This window comes from Apus apus, chromosome 2, assembly GCF_020740795.1.
Source record: "Apus apus isolate bApuApu2 chromosome 2, bApuApu2.pri.cur, whole genome shotgun sequence".
In the NCBI taxonomy this organism is placed as follows: domain Eukaryota; kingdom Metazoa; phylum Chordata; class Aves; order Apodiformes; family Apodidae; genus Apus; species Apus apus.
The window spans coordinates 33,091,037-33,112,135 of NC_067283.1; the positions used below are offsets into that span (position 1 = coordinate 33,091,037).

The 21,099-nt window shown below is 40.7% G+C and overlaps 1 protein-coding gene across 1 annotated transcript; it reads left to right on the top strand.

The window, feature by feature from the left end:
- Positions 1 to 4,065: 4,065 nt before the first annotated feature.
- GPNMB (glycoprotein nmb) lies at positions 4,066 to 20,550 on the top strand. The gene is made up of 11 exons (XM_051609515.1): positions 4,066 to 4,202; positions 9,966 to 10,115; positions 10,828 to 10,971; positions 12,242 to 12,421; positions 13,472 to 13,630; positions 14,098 to 14,406; positions 15,582 to 15,704; positions 16,423 to 16,525; positions 17,414 to 17,619; positions 19,423 to 19,510; positions 20,357 to 20,550. The coding sequence occupies exons 1-11, from the start codon at positions 4,133 to 4,135 to the stop codon at positions 20,508 to 20,510; spliced, it is 1,686 nt and encodes a 561-aa protein (XP_051465475.1). The 5' UTR covers positions 4,066 to 4,132; the 3' UTR covers positions 20,511 to 20,550.
- The last annotated feature ends 549 nt before the right edge of the window (positions 20,551 to 21,099 follow it).

Consider the following 21,099-nt stretch of genomic DNA (forward strand, 5'->3'; position numbering starts at 1 on the left):
AGGGAAGTGCTGAGGTTACTTCTTAAGCAGTCAAGCTAATTTTCCTGGACCATAAAACAGCTGAGTTTCTGTGCTGAACCTTTATCCTCAGCTATAATAAGCAAAACAGAGCATATGCAGGGAATACGGTACAACTGAGCACATTCAATTGATACTGTTTCTTAGGAAAGCCTTAAAGGAGCAGACTTTGGCTGTGGGACTACTCCTTCAGCGTCCTCCTACCAAAATGAGTACAGAGCAGATGTTTTTGTTCAGTATTTTATTTTTGATACATCACCTTTTTGGTTGGGTTTTGCTGGTTTGATTGTTCCCGTCATCTGCATGAATTAGTGAGACCTCCTATGGGCGGAGAAGCAAAGCCCACCTGTGGTGGATGAGTGGACTGAGGTGCTTGGTGGATCTGTATCTCAAGGCTGAGCTCTCATGAGGACTTGCTGATGTCAAAGTGCTGCAGTTTCTTGGGTTCCCCTACCTCCCCCTCAAGCTGTTTTCCTGAGGCGTTTTGGGACACACGGTCACACAAATGGCTGTGACACAGCAGTGGGTTAGGGAGGGACCAACAGAGAAACTTCCCTAAAAAGGCAGAGAGCTGGTTTGCTTGTCTGAGCCTTCCCTCCAGAAGAAATCAGGCCAGAAATTACTTTTATCACACAAAAAAAAGTAATAAAAAAAAAATTCTCCTGAATTATAAGCTATGGTCAAGTGCCAAGTCTGGAAAACATCAACCCCAACACAGGAATTTGGAGAAAAATACGACTGCAAGGAAACAACTTCCCATAAAAATGGTAAAATATTTATCTTTAGCAACCACAAAAGCAAAAAATGAAGATGCTGAAATTACTAAAAGCCTGCTTGTCCAGTTGCAAGGGTTAATTAGTTTTTCAGTGATAAACTGAGCTGGTGGTGCCATAAACTGATCAGGTGCTTTTTTTTCCCCTGTAAAACATGAAAGACTGCTGACTGCTAAGGTAGGTTTGTTTACATGTTCGGTTCAGTCAGCTGATGGTCACTGCCCCACGTGGAGTGAGACACAGATGATTCCTTCTCAGAAAGGGAATTTGTCCAGCCTTAAGCAGAGCTCCTTCAGGAGACCACTGGAATGGAAAACAGCATTTACCTAAAAGTACCTGGCTGCCAAAACAAGATTGTCTCATTTTCCTTTGCTGGCTTGGCCAGAAGTCAAGTTCATTCTTCAGATCCCTTCTCTTCTTTTTCTTTTTTCCTTTTTTCCTTTTTTTTGAAGTTCCTGTAGGCAGTGATTAACAATTCCTGCACTCAGGTTGTGGTGATGGTGGTGTGATAACAGCACGAGCCTGCCAGCTCTGTCACAGTCTAGACATGTATGTACACATGATGTGCTCACACCCTGTCATCTGACAGGCCTTCAGGTAGCAGAGATGTGTATCTGCTCAGTGAGTTTTAATAACTGAGGCACTAAAGCTGTGAAGTACCAAGCCCTTTCTATCCACCCTCTTCTTTGTCAGGTTAAGCCCTAAATCTGCCTGAATGTGTTTCTTTGCTGGAAGAATATTTAGGATATATTTTAAATCTTCTCCCTTTTACAGCTGCACAATTCAGTTCAGTTGTTTCAACTGCAAAACTCTTTCTCAGAGACTAATAATAATGAAAAAAATGTAAAAACCATAAAGATAATTTAAGATCTGGTGATGAACAACCAGTTTCAAGCAACTCTGAATGTTTCAGATGGACTAAATTTTAGACATAGTCTTCTACAGCTGGGACACTTGGAGAAGCCAGTTCGGTTTTCAGATGGTCCCTTCAGTCTTCACTTCTAATACTTTTCCTTGGCTTTTTTGTTCTTCTCTTCACTCCTTCACAGTTCTGTTCCTCCTAACTCTTTCTTCCTTTCTTATATTGCTTTCCCCTCTTCTTGTTAATGCTGTCAGCAGCAGCCATAGCACAAGTGGATCCAAATATTTTCTGTGTCAGCCCTCCAGGAATGTGTAGTCTAAGGTCCAAGAGCTGAGGAAGGAGACTGTGAAGGACCAGAGTGTCACAATATGGCCACCTTTTAGTCATTACCCCAGCCCTGCTGGGTTTGGATTCCTTTAACTGCAGGCCTGATCCTTAGTGCCCCTGAAGCCTATTTACAATGCACTTAATAATTTCCTCCAGCTGGCCCTTATTGAGTGTCACTCAATACTTATGTAACAATTTCATGTATCAAATAACATGGTAAAAAACTCCGTTCTAACCAACTTTATTGTTTTTAGGCTGATAAATTTTTGGTTTTAATTAACAGGCACTTCTTGCCAGCAGTTTTCCTCTGGAGGTTCTCCAAACCCCATTGGGAACAAGCGTTCAAACCTCCTTTCTCCCCAGCAGACTTTGGATCAGGCACCCAGTGCTGAAACATGGCATTTGAAGGTCACTTTTCACTTCTAGGATCAACAACCTGGAAACAAAGGAGTGCAATTAAAGTTAATGTCCCACATGGATTAAAAAATAATTGTGAATGGCTTTGAAACCTGACATTTCAACTGGGAATGTAGCTGATTTAATAACACAAAAAAACAACAATCATATGAGGACGCTGCAGTCATATGATTTTTTTGCATAGTCAGTCACAGATTTGATTTTGATTTATTCTCTCTCTCCCTTTTGCCAGATAATGAGGACTTAGTTTAAACAAGCCTGGTATCCCTAAGGCTATTGCCTTCATCCTTTTCCTTTGGCTGGCTGTAGGTAGGAGGGTTGGCTCCAGCGAGAAGGTGAAGCATTGAGTTTACATATGCAAGATGCACAGGACTGGGCATCAGGGCCTGTGTTACTGAGAGAAGTGCTGGCTGGGGCACTCCGGGTAGTGACAATAACTTCCACAGCTAAAAGAATAGGCTAGAAAAATGGAAGAAACTAAGAATTAATTAAAAAAATATTAAAAATTAATAAGTAACAGTTCTAAAATCTCCTTCCATTGTGCAATCTCTTCATTCTGCTTACAGTGCCTTGGACTTAAAGACTCCCACCTGCCCTGCCCCAAATTAAAATGTTTAGTGTTGCCCAACTCGCTGGTTTCTGGCTAGCCAGTGTCTCACTTCCCAGTGCCATACTTTGGGATCACTGAAACCACTGCTGAATTGCTGTCTTGAAAAACCATACTTGCTTCTATGCCATGTTTTCTCACCAAAGCTTATCCTTGCTGCAAACAATGCCAGAAACCCCACAAGACTGTCAGGGTTGCAAAAAAATTCAGTTGCTGTGTTGCCTGCAGAAGAACACCTGCACTGGTGAAGCATGCTGAACCTGAATTTGAACCACAAAATGCAGTGTTTGCCAATCTGCCTGTATTACCCTAGTCTTCTTGAGAATTGGTTATACCTCATTATTAGATTGGGCAGCAAAGTCTATTTTTCCTTCATGTCTACACACCATGAAGTATATACAGTGAAGTACTTTTCTGTGTATAGGTCATGGCAACCTGTGAGCTAAATATTGACTGGCCATCACTACATACAGTCTGTGATCACACTTACAACCATGTGCATGTCATACTGTGCAACCACGGTCAGGTGGTACACACATGTGCCCACTAAATGCTTAAATAATGTTTATCCTAACAATCAACTGAGCAGGAGCCAAGACCAGGGATGTGTCAGAACTGGCCAGTCCCCATTTAGTTTACAGTTGTTGCCCAGCATGTGGAAGAGACACACGGTTAAGTAGTGATGGGTCCATGAAATGCAGTGAGCTACTGCAGTAACACTTGCAGATCAGGCTGGAGCAAGAGTTAATTTGGATTTCTGGAAATAAACATCCCTAATTTAAAAATAAATTAAGTAAAAAAATTGATCGTAGTGCAAAACTAGTATAAAAATGCCTGCGAGGTAAATGGTGTGGCTCTAAACAGGTCTCTCAGAAATCCCAGGCAATGCTGAAAGCAAAGGCAGTGAGTCATAAGCACATGAGCTGAAAGAAGCTGAAGACAAAATCATGCATCTCTGCTTAATTCCATCACATGATGAGTCCTGGGGCCCTTCATTTAATTGGAGAGCAGAGCAGCGGAGAAACTTCATTCTCACTCCTCAGAGGGGACGAGGAGTCTCCGTGTGCAGGCTCCGGGCACTCTCTGCTGCTCGGTGTGTGCTGAGCTCTGCGCGGGGTCTCCAGCACCATGAGCGGTGCTCGCTGCCTCCTCGGATTCCTGCTCCTGGCCCAAGCGGTGCTGTGTGCTGCTGCCACACGTGAGTGCTTCCTTCCCCCCTTCTCTCTCCCTGCCTCCATGGGTTTCATGTCCTGAGCCAGTGCAGTAAAAATGGCTGCTCCGTGCATGCCCAGCGGCTGCTGGAGCTCTGCTTGGGAACTGGTAGGTAACAGCTCGTTCCACCTCAGGGCTGCCTGGCTCTAGGTAGAAATATCTCCTGAGCTGGAGACGTATGCTGAGAGCTGTTCAGTTATGTATTTCCTGTGCTCCACAGGTACACAGAGCTGACCGGAGCTAAGCCTTGGCTCATTTCCACAAATTTCTAACAATATTTCCTCAGCTCGAGTATGGCTAAAAAGGCAGATATAAAAATAGACTTCTCCCCGTTTGCTCAGCTCAGCTTGGGCTGAGAGAGGCCAGGTCAGAGGCAGTGCTCCCCACCGGGACACCCAGACCTGTGGATCCCCAAACTCAGGGAGCCCAAGCCTAGGAATTAGATCCTCAAGCCACCAGCAGGTGGGCAGGCACTGGGCTGGTACTTTGCTTCTTTCTGGGCTCCCAGCTTGACTCGAGTCTTAGGTTGACTCACTCAGCTCAGGCCTGGGAACCCAGAAATGGGATTTTAGGCTCAAATTCCAGAATCTACAGTAATGAAACTGAAGACCTTAAAAGCTGAGGTCCAGCTGAGCATCTATCTAGCCTTGTACCTGTCTCCAATGGGAAACAGTAATGGATGTATAACTGGGTGAGTGTTTACTGGTATTTACTCAGGACACTTTCCCAGCCTCTGGTGATTTATAGTACCAGAAGTCTCTGTCAGATGCAGAGTCATTGTACTGAAGTTTTTACTGGGCTTTCCTTGCATCTGTTTATGCACTCAGGTTTTGATTGCAACCTGTGTAAATTTTTGGCACACATAACATTATGCCAGCAAGAAATTTCACACCTTAACTGTGCCTCACATGAAGAAATACCTTTTATGCGTTTAGAACCTGTAACATGCTGGTTTCATTTGATTCTCCTTAACTTTTCTGCTTTCAGAAATAGTGACAAATTGCTTCTTCCTCCATGCTGTTAAGGATTCTGTTTTTATATTCTCCTCTGACACCTCTTCTCCAGGCTCAAGACACAGTCTAGTTAGCCGTTCCTCATATGAAAACAATTCTATCCCTTTGCAGCATCTTTGCCACCTTTCTCTGTAGTTTTTCAGTTCTCTTATATCCTGCTTGACCTGCAGAGAACAGAGCAGCATACAGTCTTCAAGACATGAACACAGATTGAATCATACAATGCTGTAATGACATTTTCATCTTCATTTTCTATCTAGCCTTCTCCTAGGTTTTCAGCTACTAATGAGCACTGCATTCAAAACTGTAAAGCTACAAGATCTCACTTCTGAGCGGCAATAGCTAGTGTAGAGCTCCTTGTTCCGTAAGAAGTTACATTTAACTATGCTGAATTTAATATAGTTTTATTCTTGAGTCATTGAGCCACATACAGTCTTCACCTCTACTACTTTAGGATGCTGTTTTCAGCAGATGAAAGTACCTGTTTTCCAAATTATTAACATTTTACGTTATTTCAACAAATGAGAAAAACTGGCCTCTTATTCTTAACTTTTACTTCATAGGTCCTAACCCATTATCTATCTATGTTAAATCCTTCATTCTTATCCCAGAGTAACTTAGTTCCTTTATGTGCCTTTAGCAATGGACCTCATCAAATGTTGTGTGGAACTCAAGCAGACAGTAACAAGCAGGTCAGCCTTGTTCCCATGCTCTCTGGCTCTCTCAGCAAAACTTGAATATATTTGTGAGGAATGCTCTCCTTTTACAGCATATATTAATCCACTGTATCAGCTAATTCTGTTCTTCTGGGCTGTTTCTACCAGCTTGTCCAATCTGATCTTAAAACCTTCTGTAATCCTCTAAATCTTCCCTGAAAGTGTTTTTAAAAACTGTCATCACATTTGCCAACTTTTGTTTCTCGGTCACTGAAGCAGTTTCAAGCAAGATGTTACATGCTATGGTTAATAGCTCATTTATTTTTGCTCTTGAATTATTTCCATACTGTTTGAGCCATCCTATCTAGACAGCTTCATTTTGTTGATCTGTACTGTAATTATTTTTATTTGTGCCAACACTTCATTTTTGAGAGAGATTTGCTATCGTAGTAAAGAAAAAACTATAGCACAGAAACCTCCTGCACTCTTCCGCTGTGAATGGAAACAAATGTACTTGACTTTTGTCCTTTACCTTCCCTGAAGACCTATTTTGTACCTACATCATCTTTTAGCCCCACAGACTTTCTATCAAGCTTTCCACTACTCTTGTATTTGAAAAAAAAAAAAAATCAGCAGTTTTTATGGTTTTGCTTGTTCCTTGATTTCTTTTCTGTCCTGCTTTTTAATGATTCTGCATATAACTTGAGACTTTACATTATATCCTGTCTTCTTAGCTTGACCATACATATCAGCCTTTTTACTTCTAATACACTTCCACCCTCTTCAGCTGGCGCATCGTTTTATTGCTGATGTTCTAACACTGGCTTTTGTTCTCTCATGGCTAACACACCATCACAGGAAATGCTGAACTTCTTGTCTTTGCTACATTTCTAACCAAAATGAAAACCAGAATGAGAAAGAAGAAAGTCAGAGTATCAGATCTTTTCTCCTATGATCACCTCACCAAAACTACGACAGTAATCAGTTCCTTGGAGTGTAATATTACTCTATTTTGAACTGAATTGCTTTGGTTATGACAAACATCTGTTCTTGAGTGTTTTTCATTGTTAAAGAAGAAATACATTAAAGCTTTTTCTTCCTTTAAATTCAGCAACTGAAAATCTTCAGTTCCATGTGTTAGAGAAACTAGTGCTGAAGTTTTTGCTCATTTGAAAAAATGTCTTTGTCTTGTCCTGAAGCTGGTGAAATGTTTTATATTTGATTGATATAAACAAAGCGCACCAGGGAGGCACAGAAATGCCTAAGGAGCTTGTGATGTAGAACCACTGACCACAGCTATTACCAAAGCTTGACAAGAAAATTAATTCTGAATTCAAGGATTGTTATTGAAAATTCAAAATTAAAAGCATTTATAGAATTAAAAGTGTCCCATCTCTTTTTGACAAACTGAGCATTTGGGGAAAAAACAATTATTAAAATGTTTTGAGCTTGTAAAATAACAAATAATCTTAGATAATTAATAATAATTGATAATATTTTAGATAATAGGTAATTTTTAGATAAAATCAAAGAGAATGGGAAAAAGAAATAAGAAAAAAAACCCTAGACACTTGCTTCCAAATAAAATGATACATTACTTTCTTGACATAAAACATAATTGAATTTGATAAGGCTTTGTGAAATACTTTTATAGTTGCTAATCTGTTTTCTTTCATGAGATAAGTTTCTGAAGGACATTACCCAACTCCTCTTGTGACCAAGACTGAAAACAATACAGCATGTGATACAGGCCATTAAATAAATAGCAGTCATGGAGTTACGCTTTGCTCACATCAAAATATATTAAATCTGCAGGAAACACTTGAGTCAAACAATTTAAGTGAGAGTGTGGGAAGTTCCTGTAGGGCAAAAGACCATGGGAGAATATGCCTCTGAGTGCAAAATGTATTATTTTCCTCAGACCTTTCAGTCCAGGGGGGAGAGCTAACAGCATCTGTTCAAAGTGACCAGTAAGATGGGACAGGCCAAAGGATGTCTTTCCTGCCCAGCAGCAACCTCACTGGGCAATCAAACATCAAGAGAAAGCAGCTCCTGCCTCTTCTTCATTGCTGTTTCTCTGGTTTTCCCTTGTAGTAAAATGAGGAGTCATATGCACATAAAGATGGTGCTCAGACTGGCTACACCTGCTCTGTGCCTTTTCCAAAACTCGAAGGAATTCCAACACAACTGGTTATGTTACAGCACACAGGGCCATCCCTGCCCTTCTTACAGTCTCTGCATTTTCCTCAGAATCATCCAGCTCTTTGTTGCACTTCAGCATAAATCTCAGAAGCATTCAGCATCAGCTACATTTAAAACAAAGCCATGAAATGCAGAAGAAATCCTAACTCCCTTGATGTTGTGACATGCCCAGCAGTTAATTCATTAACATGACAGAGGTGTTTAAAGCCCCCAGGCTTTAATGGAACTCTGCCTACTTACAAACATAGTTTTATGGCATCCTACAGTGGTTAACATGTTCCTACAGGTTACTTGGATATTTACTTTGCTTTTCATTATGTGTACTTTGTGACAGAAAGAGATCCTAGAAGGCCTGGGAAAAGTTTCAGCCCATCATTTGCAGTAATACGAGAAGAAAAAGGTTATTAAAGTTATTTAATATCTGAGCCATTTTGAAGTAATAGGCATGAAGCTAATACATTTTTGTTGTTACATTATCATGGAATACCAGGTTGGAAGGCACCGCAAGGACCACCTGGTCCAACCTTTCTAGGTAGTACTATAGTTTATATGAAATGGCTCAGAATCCTGTCAAGCTGAGACTTAAAACTGTCCAATGTGGGGGAACCTACCACTTCCTTTGGGAGACTATTCCAATGTTTGATTGTCCTCATGGTGAAAAATGTACCTCTTGTATCCCATCCAAATCTCCCCAGGAGCAACTTATGCCCATTACCCCTTGTCTTTTCCATGTGACTGCTTGTAAATAGGGAGTCTCCATCTTTTTACTAGCTACTACCCTTTAAGTACATTTGTAATAAGGTCTCCCGAAAGCCTTATCTTCTCAAGGCTGAACAAGTCCAGTTTTCTCAGCCTCTCCTCATGTGGCAGGTCCTCCAGTCTTCTGATCATCCTCGTGGCTCTTCTCTGGACCCTCGCCCACATCCTTTTTGTAGAGCAGGAACCAAAACTGAACACAATACTCCAGGTGTGGTCTGACAAGTGCTGAGTAGAGCAGGATGATGACTTCTTTATCTCTGCTGGTGATGCCCTTGTTCATGCAGCCCAGCATCCTGTTGGCTTTCTTTGCTGCTGCAGCACACGGCTCACTCATGGTCAGCCTGTTCTCCATCAAGACTCGCAGAACCCTTTCCACTGGACTGTTCCCCAGCCAGGTGGATCCCAGTCTGAACTGCACTCCCGGGTTATGTGTTCCCAGGTGCAAGACCTTACACTTCTCACCATTGAACTTCATGAGGTTCCTGCTAGTCCACCCCTCCAGCCTGTCCAGGTCATCCCAGAGGGTGTTCCTCCCTTCTGGAGTGTCAACTTCTCCACTCATCTTGGTGTTGTCAGCAAACTTCATCAGAGTGCTCTTGATCCCAACATCCAGGTCACTTATGAAGATGTTAAACCGCATAAACACATTGAATTTACTATTCAGCTCCTAAATTTCCTTTTCTGGAAATACCAGCTTCTGTTAGAATTGTTTCCACTCCTCCCACCCAAACCACCAGCCAACTCACCAAAGAAACTTCACTGGGTCAAAATTAATTCCTGGCATAACTTCCACTAGACCACAGCTCAGACACAGAGTTAATTTATCCTGTTAGCTTTTTACTCACAGATTTATTACTAGGCAAGCACAAAGCAGCAGCAATCAAGCTACCTCTGCACAACTAGCCTGGCTATTGCAGGCTTATCTCCATTCATGCAATTGCTCTGATATGGTCAGAATATTGTAAACCTTTTCATTCTTTCTGTGGAAAGATTGCAATACTGCAAGTAGAAAAAAGACAGCCTGTCAGCAGCCTAAGAAGGCTGTTCAGAACAAGAGCAATGTCTTTAAAGGGTGTTAAGGAAAATGCAATTAAATTACATGTTCAATTTTCTCTCTAGGGTTTCGAGATGTGCTGAGCGATGGAACAACTGATCCTGTCACATCCTACAAGAAGCTTCAAGGCTGGTCTAGTGATCAAAATACATGGAACGAAAAGCTTTATCCTTTCTGGGAAGAAGGAGATCCCAGATGGAACGACTGCTGGAAAGGTGATTGCATGTATACTTTTCAAAGACACAGAAAACTGGCAAGAAAATCCACCTCACTGAAGAGTGCAGGGGCTGTAGTACTTTTTTATAGGTGCAATATCCTCCACAGCTGCAAGGAAAACCAAATTGGAGAAGACTGGCTTTGCTCTCATTCCCAGTACATTGTCTGAGGAAGCAGAACAGTGAGTTGTTACAGTAACTGCTTTCCTATGACAGAGTTTCAGACAGTAATACTTCTTAATAAGTATTGATGACCAGGGCTCTAGGACAACCCATTATTTGAAATGTGCCCTAGAGGACAGGTAGCTTCAACTGCTACCACCATGGAGCATCGTGGGCTTCAGTTTGACAGCTTTAGTGAAGACCCAGTGTATTATCACCTGGCCTGAGCTGAGGTCTAAAGGTTGTATCCCTGGGGAGAAACTAAAATATTCTCCTTGAATATTTTGACCCTCATGGGTAAAAAACCATATTCTTAGGTCTAAGAAGGAAATGAATGGCAGACCAGTAAGTGACGGCGAGGGGTTATGGTGAGTCCCTCTGGTTGTTCCAAGTTGGGGTTTTGATAAAAGTGAAAGTGACTTAGGAGCACAAATTCCCTTGGAAACAGAGGCATCAATAAGCATTTTTAATGTAAATAGTGCCCAGGTGAAGGTAGCTGCTGCTCTGATGCATCCTGTACTGCAGTGAAGACCAATTTTCTTTTCCACAGGCGGACGTGTGACAGTCAAATTGGACACTGACAGCCCAGCACTGGTAGGATCCAACGTGACATTTGTTGTGACTCTCCAGTTTCCCAAGTGCCAGAAAGAAGATAATGATGGCAACATAATGTACGACAGAAACTGCACCCAGGGTAGGTAGCAGCTATCTCCCTGCACTACACACACGACTATGGTACTGGTGTGGACATGGCACGACTCTGAAAACATCAGGGGTGCAACCTAAGAACAGCCACGTTGCCTTTAACTGATAACTACACTCATGTCTGACTTGTGCCACACCAGTTTCTCTCCTCAGAAGATCACTGTGGTGTTTTTACTGTCCAGCACCTGCTATAAATAATGATAAGTATAAGTAATGTAAGATTTGCCTTTACTATAAAATTGCCTTCCCAAAACAGTGATGTTATTTTGTCTTCCTAACAAAACTGTTACTGCTTTTCAGCTCAGCCAAAAAGTTGCACAGTCACACAGTCTTCTTCTGAATTTATAAAACTGTCAATTTATAAAGTTTAGAATTCTTTTTTTTTCAGTTAGGAATTGTAGAACTCACTACCACAATCTGCATCTTGGAAAACCCTCAAGAAAGAGTAAATCTGATATTCCCACATTTTAGGAATTAAAAACAAACAATAAAATAACTTAAAATCAAGCAATCTTTTCATCAGAGAATTACCTTTTTCCATCTTATTTACTGTTACATGGTGCAAAAAACCTATCATAATTCCAATGTTTGAAGCTGATGGATCTAGAATGAAACAGGCTGTTGTGCATTTCTTCCTCTGAATTCATAAATGTTCAACCATTATTTTACTGATCAAAGTAATTTTCACTTCAAGGCATATCAGCAACGTTTTTTGTCAGCTTGAGTTCTGCTTTTTGACTGTCTCATGTTTTGTTGACTGCTGATATCCATTCTCTACTTAATATCTGTTTTGCTGTTTGGGGAAGGAAACTGTATTTTTATTGCTCAGAAAGGAAGTGAAATTCATGTCTAAGTTATTTAAAGGTACCACAGAAAACTTTTCTGACAAAACAGTCACTTCCATGACTGCTACTCCTACTTGGAATTTTAGATTCTGCTTGCCAAATATTAAGGTAGCTCCTCTAATTCCAATGAAAGAGTAGCATCCTGTGTAGTTGACAGCAAGTTTTGGGCAAGAAATTTTAAATGGTGTCTGGACCATCAGACAATACAATTTTTTTAAGCTTCTAAGTAAAACAATGTCAAGCCAGAACAATTTGGTATTTATGTTAGAAAAACCTAATGTCAGTTTAAAAATACCCCATTTAACTCGATGTTTAAGTGCAAGAACTGCTGTAGCCTGGGGTGCCTGCCTTCTGTTTCTTGACTTTCTGCACATTCCTCAGTTGACTGGGAACATGTCCCATTTCTACACTTAGATCCTCCAGCTTCCCTGGACCAGCAAGTGTATGTCTACAACTGGACTGAATGGATTGACAACTGTGGCTGGGAAAACTGCACAAGCAACCACAGCCATAATGTGTTCCCAGATGGGAAACCTTTCCCTCATTATCCTGGTTGGAGGAGAAGGAACTTTGTCTACGTGTTTCACACATTTGGTTAGTACTGCAACACATCCCTTGGTTTGGCTGACACTGCAAAGCTTATATTCACTCTGTACACCTTGTTGAGTGTGTTTCATGAAAGTCCTTCAAAAAGGATTCCATGCTCTTAAGTGGAGATCCCAAATCCATTCCCCACTTTCCAAAGAGGACATCAGCTTCTCAGTCTGGAAGTCATGGGTTACCAGGAGATTCTCTTTAAATCTGCATTCACAGTACTACCACTGCAGAAAATTGCCTTTCAGTAGTACTCAAGATCCTTTACTAGGAAAACAGAGGGTCTGAGAAGGTCAGTCAGAAGATTTCTTGACTGGCCACTGCCACTTCAGATTCTTAAATTTAAGAGACACCATAGCACTGTGTATCTTCAGATAAGTTTAAGAGATTGCACTTCCTGCCTCTGAGGAGGTGAAAACTGCCACTGACTGTGTGGTACTGATCTCATCACAGCTGCTGATTTTCAGTGGCTCGAGCTCCCAAGGATGTAAGGGTTGGGCTATTCCTGACATTGGCTACACGCTAAATCTGTGTATCCTGAGTTAGCTTTGCTACATCGGTATTATCACCAGTATCAGCATGAGTAATACTAATGATGTCCCAAATTTTATGTACATCTGATACTATTTACCTACCTCAATCAGCTATTGCAAAGACAAATAAGCAAGGAGCTCTAGGGTATGAAGCAAGAGGTATTATATCTTCTTGCTACACTGAAAGAATAAAACCACAAGATCACTTAAAATGCCTAAGAGGTAACACCATCCACCATGTAATCCTAATGACTTAACATAATGTAATTGCTTTGGAAAGATATCTATGCCTTGGCAAATTTTTTTTAGATTAATGAAATTTGGGACATCTTTCCAACATCTTTGAAAAAACACAGATTCAGTCCTCCAAAAACACCTGCCAGATAACTGGAAGATTGTTCTAAACTATCTATTGTGAGTGTTAGACAATCCAAGATTAACTGAGATCTTGCTTCTCTTAGAACAACTTGCAGCTAGGCTGAAGGGGAAAACATTATAAGTTCATGTTCTGTTTCAGGTCAGTACTACCAAACAATTGGACGATCTTCAGCAGTATTTTCAGTTGACACAGCAAACATCACTCTTGGCAAACACGTGATGTCAGTATCCATTTACAGGAGAGGACACTCCTCGTATGTTCCAATTGCAAGAGCAAGTGTCCCCTACACTGTAACAGGTGAGCATGCTGGAATAAACTGTAATAAAATGCTGGGGCTATTTGTTGTTTATGTGTTAAAAGAGCTCAGCATGAGCATAACCTGGCACAAAAAGAAGACACTGGCCTAAGAAAGGTTTTTAATGTGAATATGAAATCTCTGGTAAATTACCTGTAGTAATATCTACCTTGTATCTAGTTCAGTGGTGACATCTCTGCTTTGTAATGAAAAACTATTTACGAGAAGAAATGCACTCTCCCACAGGTGCCTGTGATTTCTCATTTGTTCCCATAATTTTCGGGGTAACTCTTTCCTATTGACATTCACTCCACTGACCAGTAAACTGAATTAAAGTAGAAACTGGTGTTAAAGATATTAATGTCTCACATTCTGACTATTGCTGTTCAGGGACTTTGGAGCCATTTCTTGTTTGCAGCCAGGTATGCATGTTTCATGCTTTACTTAGTCTCTTTTTTCCCCCCTCCAGACAAAATTCCAATATTTGTGAGTATGTTCCAAAAACATGACCGCAACATCTCGGACTCCATTTTTATCAAAGACTCACCAATCACTTTTGATGTGAAGATCCATGATCCCAGCTACTATCTTAACAATTCTGCCATTTCCTACAAGTGGAACTTTGGAGATGGAAGTGGCTTATTTGTAGCCAGCAGTCCCACTACATCTCACACCTATACTCTGCAAGGAAACTTCACTTGGAATGTAACTGTCCAAGCCATCATACCTGTACCTTGCAGACCAGTAACACCCACTGCACCACTGCCCACCTCAGCAGGTAAGAGTTTATTGAACAGCAGTGATACTAAGAGCTATGCTAAGACTCTAATTCTGATATTTTTCCGTATCATTAAAAGTTTTGCTGTCACCCATGAAAGAATTGCAAGGCTCTGCAAACACTCTTCAAATGGTTTAGAGACAATTATTAATCATAAACTCTTCTGTGAGTCTATGGTAGGCATGACTTGCACATTTAACACATTACACATCCAGCTCAACCACCATACAGAGGTCTTCAGTTGAATGTGCAGTACAGACAAATTTGGTTTTACACCCTCTACCACACCAGGTCAAGTGGTTTTAGACTTGCCTACTCATGGTCATCATCTGAGGTAAGCTGCAAATTTGAAGCAAGAAAGATGTATTTTAGAACACTCTTGTAGCTGATTCCTTTCTGGTTTGCCCTAACTGCCACCCAAAATTAAATGAGATTGGATTGAAATAGGAAAAAAAATATATTCTTATTCCAAAATATGGGATTTCCACATGGCAGTAACTCAGAATGGCTTTTTCACTTAAAATCTATGCACTATGGTTATTTCGGAATAACTTTCATTATGTTCAGCATTGGTTTATGGTTTTCAAAAGGCCTGCAGTTTCAGCCTGGTTAGTTATAATACTACTACTATTAAATTGTAAATGTGGCTATATTTTTCCAATTTCAGAATTTTAATACGTGCTTTTATCAAAATGTTGAGTGAGAGTGAAAAATGAAAGGAAAGATATAGTTTTCACTTACTCCTCTCTTCATTTTCCCACTAGCTGTAATGTAGAGCAATGGAAAATTACCTGCTCTGGTCTTTAAGTGGTCTCTTTAAAGAGACCATTTAAAACCATTTATTGGCCTTTGGATTTACTCTGTAATTGATTAGGGGATTTTAAAGAAGTGTTTAATTAAATCAAACCTTGCAGTCTCACTTGGGTGACCAGCAAGGTGGCTTTTAGAGTGAGGCTATCCAGGCCACTCCAGGGTTATGCAGCTGGGCATGTGTCTTTTCCTTAAGGCTTATTACCATGATCCCATACAGATACATACACAACTGCACAGCTCCAAACCAAAGTCACTAATGACCTATGTAGTGAATGCAGTTGAAACATGGCCATGTTCAGAGTACCTGTAAGCAGAACTTATTCTGAAGCTGTGATTCTACTCTTTGTCTCTCAACTTAACAGTAACGGTTGCAGCATCTTCTAATTCAGAGTCTTCTACCAGTGTTATGTCAATGGAAGATAATCCTGATGGAGGTTGCCATATTTACAGAAATGGATACTATGGAACCGGCATCTCAGTCGTAGGTAAGGATGTGGGTCAACATCTGAACAGATGTATAGGGTTAATATTGTACAACAATGCATGGTGGAGATAATGTTTATTTAAGCTCTCTTTTATCAAATACATGGGACCCACAATAAGATCCTTCTCTTGGACAAAGCTGACATTTTTAAAGATTAAAGACAGTTAACTGGCTGACTTTGTTTTCTTTACATGCTCTGCCAGGACCTAGGGGCAGAAGTTATGGCCCCTTGGTTTCAGACACATGAAGCTGGACCTTGATTTGGATGCCTGCTGATGGCTGCTCCCATGCTACATGTGGTGTTTCCAGGCACTTGGGCTGGAGAGTGGCTGGTGGGGATGTACACCATATCACTACTTTCTATATCATCAGGTTCTGAACCTGCCACACCTGAAGCATCCTGGCCTGGGAGGGATCACATGAGGTTGGATCGACCTTGGCATGCACAGAAGTCATTAGTGGTGGGACAGGGAAGTGATTTGATAAAATAAATAAGCAAATAATAATAATGGAAAAATAGAGCAGAAAGGAACAACTTGACAGGGAAAGCCCTAGAAAAATTCTCAGCTTTCAAACCCTTCAAGAGGAGTGTTAAGTGAGGGAGGCAGTTATGGAAAGCAAGACCTGAACTGAGCATCAGCCAAACACTTGAGGTTCTGTACACACAGACTCCAGAGCTTGTCATGTGTCCTACCATTGACATCTGTTTTCTCTCCCAGAGGGAATCCTTGAGGTAAATATTATTCAGATGACAAGCATCCAGATGACAGAAAGTCAAGCTGAAAACTCACTGGTTGACTTTGTTGTTACCTGCCAAGGGAGGTAAGTGTGTGAACAAAACTGTCAAGCTTCCCTCTTCAAAAATAAGTAGGTGCTGAAACACTGTCTGCACTTAGATGCAGCTGCAGGAGCAAAAGTCTGTTCCTCAACTGGAACTAAAGATAATGCAAGTCTCATTTGTAAACTATGGCAACAGAGGTTACTGCCAGGCTCTTAGGATTCAGAACAAATGTCAAGCCTCAGTAAAAATAAAAGAACTAGATTGTGGGGAGAAACAATTCTATATTTTCCTGGCCAAGACAAGATTTCAGCACTTACTGTAAAATGGGAAGCAGTCTACTGAAATTGGAAGGAAAGCCTTGCTTTTTGGCCATGATTTTCTGACACCAAGAGTAAACGGATGTGTCCAAACAAATTCTTGGATAGGAAAACATTGCACTAATATTCCTAGCTCCTGGAAGGGGATTAGAGTTGAGAGGACTGAGGAGTACAAGAATCATCTTGGTAACACAATGGAAAACAATTAACCTCTCTTAAGTTAGCATTTAATTTTTGGCACTTCATACTATGTAAAAGAATCCACACTCCTTTTGTAATGATGTGTATTGCAGGTAACATATTTTATAAGCTGATTGGAGGCAGGTAATTCTGTGATCACCATAAAATATTAAATGATATGTAAAACAAGCAGATAATTTTATATGTTGCATATATGCATTTTATATAAAATCCACATGTATCTATGTATAAAGTGTATAGGTATGTATAAAATATATCTATATTATGTATTAATAAAACTCTCCAAAATCACTGTAGTGCCACTGATTTCAGCAAACAGGCACCAAGATAAAACTGGGGCATGTGTGTAACGTGTCTATGAACAGGGCTAACAGGATGCCACAGATGAAATGTGTTCTCTTCCCATCCCAGTCTCCCCACAGATGTCTGCACAGTAGTTTCTGACCCCACGTGCCAGGTGTCCGAGAGTGTGGTATGTGACCCCATCGTAGTCACTGATGAGTGCTTACTCACCATCAGGAGAGCTTTCAAGGAACCTGGAACATACTGCATAAATATCACCTTGGGGGATGACACAAGTCAAGCCCTTGCCAGCGCACTGATTTCTGTAAATGGAGGTGAGTCCACACAGAGCAGCTGCAGGTCATCTGTGAATAACTTCTCCCTGTGGTGATTTCCCTGCAAGGGGGAAGACCACAGGAATTTATATGGGGTTTTTATTATGCCGGGAGGCCTCAGCTGAGACTGCACCAGCTTGTGTGAGAGTCCACGCAAAGATAAAGGGATTACTCTTTCCCTATGGGAATTTCAGATGTTAGAACTTGGGTTTGATTTCTGTTTATGATCCAATGAGTACAGTAATTATACAACCCCTTCAGTATCACAGAATGCAGTAGGATTTTTAAAAACTGTATCCACAGAGACTAACTTGAGGCCAACAAGGCTGGTCTTCCTAGGTTTCCTCCAGAGGACAAAGCTAAGTTTTACTTGGGGCTTCCACTATAATCAAAGCAGAATTAGGATCTAAGAGAGGTTGCTGCTTTGATTCACCTTCTGGAGGGGCCCATCTAATGTAAATATTTCTCACGTGCCACAATTTTCCACTGATTTCAAGAGAAGGCAAGTATTTCTCAGTTTTGGAAAATCCCATAATTTTGTGCCTGAGTATTTGGTGCCTAAACATCTGACCGCTGAAATTTGACAGGACTGTGCCTTGGCTATGTAAACATTGCACAAAACATCTGTTCTTAACTTGCTTAAACTGCCATTGAATGGTTTGCAGTCCTGTGGTTTAGACCCAACCCATTAGTACGTGTTGCTTTGAAAACTAGTGCAAGGACCTACCTTATGCATAAAGTAAAGTAAATCCCTGCAGTCTCAGCAAAAATATTGCATAAACTAGGAATGAGGTCAAGCCATCACAGACAATTGTATCAACAAACTGAGAAATACATGAGGCACATGCACCAAGTAAATGGTAAACCCTGAACTGATATATCGATTTGCATAGGCATAAGTTATACATTAATATCTGAAAGGATAATAAAACATGCACCTCTGAGCTACTTCATTGTATAAACACTAGTATTAATATGAGGACCAAGAATGCGTCCCAGTGTCAGAAAACTCAATAATTAAGTTACAGTCTGTAGGCTGGAAAATTAAGATATTTAACACCATTTAAAAAAATAAATAAATATTGTAATTATTTGGCTTCTTCCATCAGATACAGTGGAATTAGAAGTAGATATAAATGAAATGGTTGATGGCAAACCAGAAGGCAGAGTTCAGTGACAGGCAGAGCCCAAAGTTAACTTCCCTGAACGAGCACATTAAAAAAGCAGAGCCTTCAGCTCTCTCTGATCTCTCAGATAAGGCAAACAAGTGTAAGACCACCAAGCTCTCAGCCACACTCTGCCATTTTAGCATATCACAGTTCAAAGAACAATAACATTTAGGAAACTCCTTGTTTATCCCATTTCACCCTGGCCACCATCCCTAAGAGAAAGCTGAAGCTGATTCTAACATTGAAGCTTATAAAAAGCTGCATCTCTTATCTTTTCAGTGTAAATGTTTCCCTAGCATAGCAATTGGCACAAAGCAAATTAGCCTTATTCCATGGAGTGCCAGCAAGGCCCTCTGTTGCATGCTGGAAGGGCAGCCATGTCTCTCAGGAGCATGGATCATACAAGAAAACTGGCAAAGCCCAACTCACACTCTGGTGGAACTGAGAGTTAAACCAATTAGGATGTGAAAGCACCACCTCCTGCCAAAGTCACTGACTTCCAATGCTTAGCATGTTAGAAGTATTAAGTGTACATCAACCTCTACAGCAATCAGGTAAAATTGACATTTTCTTTAGAAAATCTATCTCATGGTTAAAAGAGAGGCTTTTAATCAAACTACTTTCTGAACTCTAGGATCATCATCAAGAACAACAGAAGGTGTCTTTATCTTCCTTGGCTTGTTGGCAGTCTGCGCTGCTGTTGGGGCTTTTGTCCTTTACAAGTAAGTTGCTAGTTTCTAAGATTAAAAACAGTTCAAGCAACAATAAATAATATTAGTTTATATTAACAAAACCAACAACATAAATTTCCATTAGCTATATTTTTGGGTTTTGGGGTTTTGTGGTGTTGGTTTTTTTCACAAATATTCTGGCAAATATTCAAGACAATGAGATTACTGTCTTAAGCCACAAAACCACTGGAAAATATGCAGATGTTAAAGACTCCTACAAAATTAGATTCTGTGCTCATAAGCACAACCAGTAATACTAGAAGGCCTGGGAACTGCATGTAAGCAGTAAGCAAACTCAAACTGCATTATGTGATTTATATATGCAGTAAAGCCTAACAAATGGAAATTTAATTTTGCTCAAAAACTCTTACAAGAACCGTTTGCAAATGACTGACAGTTAAAGAATTAATGAGCAAAATTCTTCATTAAATAACTGACAAATAAATTTCTTGAGGAAAAGGTGCTGGGCATGCAAGAAAGTAGTTAACAGAAGCACTTGTTACTGCATTATTAGCTTGGCTGTTTCTCATGAAACTGTAAAACTACACCAAGATTCCTGAGTCAAGAGTATGCTTGACCTTCACAGTCAGTGGTGAGAAAGAAACACCTCCACAGACCAACAGTAGTTCACTAGGCAAAGCAGCCTTCTCATTAACCAGGCCCTAGCCACCACTACTGATCTATGGCTCCTTCCCATTAGATGGGATTGAAGAGGGAAGGAGGAGATAGAATATATGTTATGAATACAGGATTAATTGCCTCAAGCACTGGTCACATGCTAAATGCGGACTTCCATTTAAATGTTGTTCAGCAACTAACTCAGCACATTCCTTGCAGGAGATACAAGCAATACAAGCCCATTGAGAGAAGCGCAGGACAAGCAGAGAACCAGGAGGGACAAAGTACTTACTTCAGCAACTTCAAAGCAATTTTCTTCCCTATTAGCACTGAGAGAAACCCTCTGCTGAAAAGCAAACCAGGCGTTGTTTAAATCTTTAGTCTAACACCGACTATTAGAATACGTACAGGACTCATATCTGAACTGTACTTGGAAGGGGTTTTACAGTTGGTATAGAAAAACAGGGGGTAAGGTAAAAGCACATGTAGATGGGATGGTAACTTCTGGGGGCTTGGTGCAATTAGAAATATTAAAATAGTCCTTTGTAGAAAACAACCAGGTAGTTTTGAGCACTTGCTGTTCTTGCTTATCATCTAGTATAAACTCTTCTGAATTACTAACACCCTCCCCCTCACTTATCTGGGTTTTCTTCTAGGTTAACTAACTGCAAAACCAATCAGATGATAATCTGGAGGGGGAAAAAAAAAAGGTTAATTTAAAAAACAAAACGAAACACACTACCAAACAAAAATCCCCACTCCTCAGTAATACTTAAATAGACAGCCCAGTATAGCTGCTTACTGCCTTAGCAGGACTCATGCCTTTACTAGAAAGACATGGGGGGCAGGCACATGTTTTCCCTGTGGAATGAAACGTGCCATGGCCTATTCCCAGGCATTGGCACTGAACCACTGACGTTACACTGTTCAGGAGGTCCTAGCACAGTCTTGCCCCAGGCAGG

What these genes read in the sequence shown, in the direction of transcription:
- GPNMB (XM_051609515.1), top strand. Translation starts at nt 4,133, where the DNA reads ATGAGCGGTGCTCGCTGCCTCCTCGGATTCCTGCTCCTGGCCCAAGCG. An exon ending in ATGGAACGACTGCTGGAAAG is followed by an intron (nt 10,116 to 10,827) that starts GTGATTGCATGT and finishes TCTTTTCCACAG; the next exon opens with GCGGACGTGTGACAGTCAAA. An exon ending in GTTGTTACCTGCCAAGGGAG is followed by an intron (nt 16,526 to 17,413) that starts GTAAGTGTGTGA and finishes TTCCCATCCCAG; the next exon opens with TCTCCCCACAGATGTCTGCA.